At 42.2% G+C, this 7,366-nt stretch overlaps 1 protein-coding gene across 1 annotated transcript; it reads right to left on the reverse strand.

Moving 5' to 3' along the window:
• Positions 1-2,321: 2,321 nt before the first annotated feature.
• On the reverse strand, positions 2,322-4,951 carry LOC118937673 (glutamic acid-rich protein-like). Its single transcript, XM_036937594.1, has 2 exons — positions 4,856-4,951; positions 2,322-3,114 (listed from the first exon to the last, which is right to left on the reverse strand). The coding sequence occupies exons 1-2, from the start codon at positions 4,949-4,951 to the stop codon at positions 2,395-2,397; spliced, it is 816 nt and encodes a 271-aa protein (XP_036793489.1). The 3' UTR covers positions 2,322-2,394.
• Positions 4,952-7,366: the final 2,415 nt, after the last annotated feature.

The following is a 7,366-nucleotide window of genomic DNA, read 5'->3' on the forward strand; positions in this document are numbered from 1 at the left end:
CAGATTGCCTCAATTTCCATTTTATGTCTCAAACTGTTAGAACATACATTTAATGATTGAATCAGTCATTTGTTTGTGAATAAAAAAATGGGATAAAAACGGGGTAAATGATAAAGATTCTTGACCAATCACATGCAGAGTTCAAGGCAACATGAAAAACAGAGGCACCAAATACTGTTGGGAGTATCAGCTCAAGTCCACTGTCTCTTCCCGAATCCATTTGAATGGGGACAGATGTGTAGCAGCCTTCTAGTGTCCTGTAGAGACCCACAGAGTCTACAGCATAGCATCTGTCCACAGCTCTCCCTCTCTGTGGAATGCCATCATCTTCTCGCTCCACGCAATACCATTCTGGAGGACCAGGGCCCTTATTAAAACAAGCATTGGATCTAGGATCAGGTCCCCCCGTTCTCATTTCATTCATTATGACGTAAAAGGCAAACTGATCCTAAATCAGGACTCTGCGAATACGGACACAGAGAACATAAATCCCAGCATCTCAGTATTCTTAGGAAAGGTGTAAGGGTCCTGCGAATTTGGTTCTGTTGTGGAACAATGGAAGTGAAGAGTGACTGTGTGTACATCTAGACCCAGACTATATACAGTGCATTCGGAAAGAATTCAGACCCTTTTCCCTTTTTCCATCATTTGTTACTTTACTGCCTTAAATTTAAAAAAATGTCATCATCAATCTACACACAATACCCCATAATGACATAACAATACCCCATAATGACATAACAATACCCCATAATGACAAAGCGAAAACAGGTTTTTAGAAATGTTTGCCAACATATTAAAAATAAAAAAATAGAAATACCTTATTTACATAATTATTCAGACTCGAAATTGAGCTCAGGTGCATCCTGTTTCCATTGATCATCCTTGAGATGTTTCTACAACTGCATTGGAGTCCACCTGGGGTAAATTGAACTGATTGGACATGATTTGGAAAGGCACACACCTGTCTATATAAGGTCCCATAGTTGACAGTGCATGTCAGAGCAAAAACCAAGACATGAGGTTGAAGGAATTGTCTGTAGAGCTCCGAGACAGGATTGTGTCGAGGCAGAGATCTGGGGAAAGGTACCAAAACATTTCTGCAGCATTGAAAGTCCCCAAGAACACAGTAGCCTCCATCATTCTTAAATGGAAGAAGTTTGGAACCACCAAGACTCTTCCTAGAGCTGGCTGCCTGGCCAAACTGAGCAATCAGGAGAGAAGGGCCTTGGTCAGGGAGGTGACCAAGAACCCGATGATCACTCTGACAGAGCTCCAGAGTTCACCTGTAGTGATGGGAAAATCTTTTGGAAGGACAACCATCTCTGCAGCACTCCACCAATCAGGCTTTTATGGTAGAGTGACCAGACAGAAACCACTCCTCAGTAAAAGGCACATGACAGCCCGCTTGGAGTTTGCTAAAAGGCACCTAAAGGATTTTCAGACCATGAGAAACAAGATTCTCTGGTCTGATGAAACCAAGATGGAACTCTTTTGCCTCCATGCCAAGCGTCACGTCTGGAGGAAACTGGCACCATCCCTACGATAAAGCATGGTGGTGGCAGTATCATGCTGTCTGGATGTTTTTCAGAGGCAGGGACAGGGAGACTAGTCAGGATCAAGGGAAAGATGAACGAAGCAAAATACAGAGAGATCCTTGATGAAAACCTGCTCCAGAGCACTCAGGACCTCAGCCTGGGGGTGAAAGTTCACCTTCCAACAGGAGAACGACCCTAAGCACACAGCCAAGACAACGCAGGAGTGGCTTCGAGACAAGTCTCTGAATGTCCTTGAGTGGCCCAGCCAGAGCCCCAACTTGAACCCGAATAAATATCTCTGGAGAGACCTGAAAATGTCCGTGCAGCAATGCTCCCCATCCAACCAGACAGAGCTTTAAATTGAACCTTTATTTAACTAGGTAAGTCAGTTAAGAACAAATTCTTATTTACAATGACGGCCTACCGGGGAACAGTGGGTTAACTGCCCTGTTCAGGGGCAGAACGACAGATTTTTACCTTGTCAGCTCGGGGATTCAATCCAGCAAACCTTCGGTTACTGGCCCAACGCTCTAACCACTAGGCTAACTAGTGGTTAGCCAAGCTAGTAGCATCATACCCAATAATACTTGAGGCTGTCATCGCTGCCAAAGGTGCTTCAACAAAGTACTGAATAAAGGGTCTGAATACTTATGTAAATGTGATGTTTCAGTAAAAACATTTTTTTAAATAAATAAGCAAACATGTCTAAAAAACAGTTTTTGCTTTGTCATTATGGGGTATTGTGTGTAGATAGATGAGGTAAAACATCTATTTAATCTATTTTAGAATGAGGCTGTAACGTAACAAAATGTGGAAAAAGTTCATGGGTCTGAATACTTTCCGAATGCACTGTATTCTAACCTCTATGGAGAGTAGAGAATAACACTATGTTGTCCTGGTCCTCTAGCTCGTTGTCCTGGTCCTCTAGCTCGTTGTCCTGGTCTTCTAGCTCGTTGTCCTGGTCCTCTAGCTCGTTGTCCTGATCCTCTAGCTCGTTGTCCTGGTCCTCTAGCTCATTGTCCTGATCCTCTAGCTCGTTGTCCTGATCCTCTAGCTCGTTGTCCTGGTCCTCTAGCTCGTTTTCCTTGTACTCTAGCTCATTGTCCTGGTCCTCTAGCTCGTTGTCCTGGTACTCTAGCTCGTTGTCCTGGTCATCTAGCTCATTGTCCTGGTCCTCTAGCTCGTTGTCCTGGTCTTCTAGCTCGTTGTCCTGGTCCTCTAGCTCGTTGTCCTGATCCTCTAGCTCGTTGTCCTGGTCCTCTAGCTCATTGTCCTGATCCTCTAGCTCGTTGTCCTGATCCTCTAGCTCGTTGTCCTGGTCCTCTAGCTCGTTTTCCTTGTACTCTAGCTCGTTGTCCTGGTCCTCTAGCTTGTTGTCCTGGTACTCTAGCTCGTTGTCCTGGTCATCTAGTTCATTGTCCTGGTCCTCTAGCTCGTTTTCCTGGTCCTCTAGCTCGTTGTCCTGGTCCTCTAGCTCGTTGTCCTGGTCCTCTAGCTCGTTGTCCTGGTCTTCTAGTTCGTTGTCCTGGTCCTCTAGCTCGTTGTCCTGGTCCTCTAGCTCGTTGTCCTGGTTCCTCTAGCTCATTGTCCTGATCCTCTAGCTCGTTGTCCTGGTCCTCTAGCTCGTTGTCCTGGTCCTCTAGCTTGTTGTCCTGGTCCTCTAGCTCGTTGTCCTGGTCCTCTAGCTCGTATTCTAACTCACCGTTCAGAAGGAGAGAAAGACATTAAAATGGTGAGACATGCATGCTATTAGATATTTACGGTTGAAGTTACGTTTATTTTTCATATAAATACACTGGATATCTTACTGTGTAAGAATAACATTAGAACAATAAAAACACCACTAAAGACACCAAAGAATGTACAAAATATATAAACTGAAATGTATTCTTAAAACAAAGAATTATCTTCATGTGCAGTCAGCCATTCAGTCATTTAAAATATCCAAATATATATTTTGAAGAAATGTATGGATTTTAGATATACAATGTAGCAGAATCATATACAGAATATATCAACCCAATAGTGTGTAATTGAACAGATATGGGAATGTGAGAAGTTTGTTTCTCTGTTAGAACACACCCAGTCAGCATCATTGATAAGCACTTCCTGTTTAAAATAGGACAAAGGGGTCACGAATGTTGATTATAAAATATACAGAGAAAGCCTTATCAAATAAACACACACACACCTCACACACCCCTCACACACACAGTACACACAGTACACACAGTACACACACACACACACACACACATTCTTCAACAACACAATCATATCTAACAAACAGTGTGTAATGGAAATGTATAAAAAATACATATATACTATTTGTATACAGTACCATAAACAAATAAGATCATAAGATCATTTAGCCTCAAAATATTTGCTGTAAATAAAGGCAATTTCCAGGAGCCTCCTCCAGGTGTGTGATCATTTCTAATTAGGGGAGATTTGGGGTGGTGTTCACCGTGTACAGCATGACTTTGGTATCTGAAGACAGCGACGTGCTTCACAACCGCAGGTTGTTTCTCTCTTGCTGTATGAAGTCGCCTCCATCAGTGCTCTGACGTCACAGTGTCAGACGGGTGTAAGCAATGATCTGATAGGCTGCTTTTCTCTCAAACGCACTTCCTCTTCCCCCATACTGCACAACATAACCTAACCTCCCCTGACATAGCCTGTACACCTAAAAAAAAACTGCACTTAGAATGATACATATGCTAAAAATGTACTCGGTTTGGAATACAATGTGTGATGATCTGTAACGCTTTAGAGTACTCTCTCTCTCTCTCTCTCTCTCTCTCTCTCTCTCTCTCTCTCTCTCTCTCTCTCTCTCTCTCTCTCTCTCTCTCTCTCTCTCTCTTTCTCTCTCTCTCTCTCTCTCTCTCTCTCTCTCTCTCTCTCTATAGTAGACCTAATCTATGGAGTCCCTAGAAAACTATCCTACTTTCTCTCCTCTCACATATCCTCCCTCTTATAAAACTCACAGCCAAACCAATCAGACATCAGCCTGGGATGGGTGAGGAGGACAGAGCCTCCACTAACCACAGCCCCCGTCTGTCCAATCAGACATCAGCCTGGGATGGGTGAGGAGGACAGAGCCTCCACTAACCACAGCCCCCGTCTGTCCAATCAGACATCAGCCTGGGATGGGTGAGGAAGACAGAGCCTCCACAAACCAGAGCCCTCGTCTCTGTCCAATCAAACGTCAGCCTGGGATGGGTGAGGAGGACAGAGACTCCACAAACCAGAGCCCTCGTCTCTGTCCAATCAGACATCAGCCTGGGATGGGTGAGGAGGACAGAGACTCCACAAACCACAGCCCCCGTCTCTGTCCAATCAGACGTCAGCCTGGGATGGGTGAGGAAGACAGAGACTCCACAAACCACAGCCCCCGTCTGTCTGACAGCCATCGCTAAAGGAGATGGATACTATGTCCTTTTGGCCACTTCAGTACGAAAATGTATGCAGTCACTGTAAGTGGCTCTGGATTAGAGCGTCTGCTCAATGACTAAAATATACATCTACATCTAGTCGTTTTGTAACTGCATGATTCACCCCCCAAAACAGCTGATCACATGACAGTGTGTGTGTTTGTTCTGGTGTGTGTGTTTGTTCTGGTGTGTGTGTGCTCACTCAGTGTCTCCCTGGACAAAGATCTTGGGCTGTTCCTTCAGCATGTCCCCTCTGATCCACACCAGCAGCTGTTTTATTTTCCCTGACACACACACACACACACACACACACACACACACACACACACACACACACACACACACACACACACACACACAGAGACAGGGGTCAGAGTTCAAGGTGCATGGTTCCAGCCCCGTCCCCCCCGTCCCAGCCGGCTGGTCGATGTGACGCGACAGAGGGACTAGGGATCACCAAAGATCACGACGTGTGTGTGTGTGTGTGTGTGTGTGTGTGATGGTGTGGGGGATGGGGCGACAGACGTCTGGAAGCCACCCAGCCAATCACCGTTCTTCACCTCTGGGACATTAGGTTTTAAATCAGGATCTCTTAGTAAACAAAGAGGTTAAAATATGAACATGCTTTTAAATGGCTAACATCCTGGCATATATATCCTCCACTTCCTGAGTGTAGTGGGCATGGTGTGCTGTCTTTATAAACCCAAAGGGCTGGTTTCCCACATTCAGATTAAGCATATTCCTGGATTAATAAATATTTTTCAGTTGACTAAAAATGTTCTCTATCTATTGAAATAATATTGAAATAATAATAGCTTAATCTGTGTCCAGGAAACTGGTCCTAAGGATTTTAAAGTGGCGATTAGGAACTGATTGTGACGGAATATGCAATGCAGAGAATAAGGAATTTTACATGATCGTGTATTTCACAATAAAACACATTCATATCTACTTGAAAACCTCAGTGACGTCAACACATTTTCTATGACGTCTGGAAAAATTGGATGTTGTTTGGAAATCGAGATTGCATTAACAATGGTTTGAGCTACTCCAACCGTCAGGAGCAACACACAAACAAACGACACGACACACGCTACCGGGCCAATTATAATGTCCTTTCCCCATACTGTAACCTAAGCATTCATTACTGTCCATGTGAATGGAAACGTGTGTGTGTTGCTTTATAAAAACTGTGTGTGTTGCTTTATAAAACCGTGTGTGTGTCCTTATAATAACTGTGTGTGTTGCTTTATGAAAAACTGTGTGTGTTGCTTTATAATAACTGTGTGTGTTGCTTTATAAAAACTGTGTGTGTTGCTTTATAAAAACTGTGTGTGTTGCTTTATAAAAACTGTGTGTTGCTTTAGAAAAACTGTGTGTGTTGCTTTATAATTACTGTGTGTGTTGCTTTATAATAACTGTGTGTGTTGCTTTATAAAAACTGTGTGTGTTGCTTTATAATAACCGTGTGTGTTTCCTTATAAAAACTGTGTGTGCTGCTTTATAAAAACTGTGTGTTGCTTTATAAAAACTGTGTGTGTTGCTTTATAAAACTGTGTGTGTCCTTATAATAACTGTGTGTGTTGCTTTATAAAAACTGTGTGTGTTTCTTTATAAAAACGGCGTTTGTTGCTTTATAAAAACTGTGTGTGTTGCTTTATAAAAACTGTGTGTTGCTTTATAAAAACTGTGTGTGTTGCTTTATAAAAACTGTGTGTTGCTTTATAAAAACTATGTGTGTTGCTTTACAATAACCGTGTGTGTTTCCTTATAAAACTGTGTGTTGCTTTATAAAAACTGTGTGTGTTGCTTTATAAAAACTGTGTGTGTGTCCTTATAATAACTGTGTGTGTTGCTTTATGAAAAACTGTGTGTGTTGCTTTATAAAAACTGTGTGTGTTGCTTTATAAAAACTGTGTGTGTTGCTTTATAAAACTGTGTGTGTTGCTTTATAAAAACTGTGTGTGTTGCTTTAGAAAAACTGTGTGTGTTGCTTTATAATTACTGTGTGTGTTGCTTTATAATAACTGTGTGTGTTGCCTTATAAAAACTGTGTGTGTTGCTTTATAAAAACTGTGTGTGTTGCTTTATAAAAACTGTGTGTGTTGCTTTATAAAAACTGTGTGTGTTGCTTTATAAAAACTGTGTGTGTTGCTTTATAAAAACTGTGTTTGTTGCTTTAAAATAACTGTGTGTGTTGCTTTATAAAACAGTGTGTGTTTCCTTATAAAAACTGTGTGTGTTGCTTTATAAAAAACGTTGTGTGTTGCTTTATAAAACTGTGTGTGTTTCCTGATAAAACCTGTGTGTTGCTTTATAAAACTGTGTGTTGCTTTATAAAAACTGTGTGTGTTGCTTTATAAAACTGTGTGTGTCCTTATAATAACTGTGTGT

Source organism: Oncorhynchus mykiss, chromosome 12 (assembly GCF_013265735.2).
Source record: "Oncorhynchus mykiss isolate Arlee chromosome 12, USDA_OmykA_1.1, whole genome shotgun sequence".
NCBI classification, from domain to species: Eukaryota; Metazoa; Chordata; class Actinopteri; order Salmoniformes; family Salmonidae; genus Oncorhynchus; species Oncorhynchus mykiss.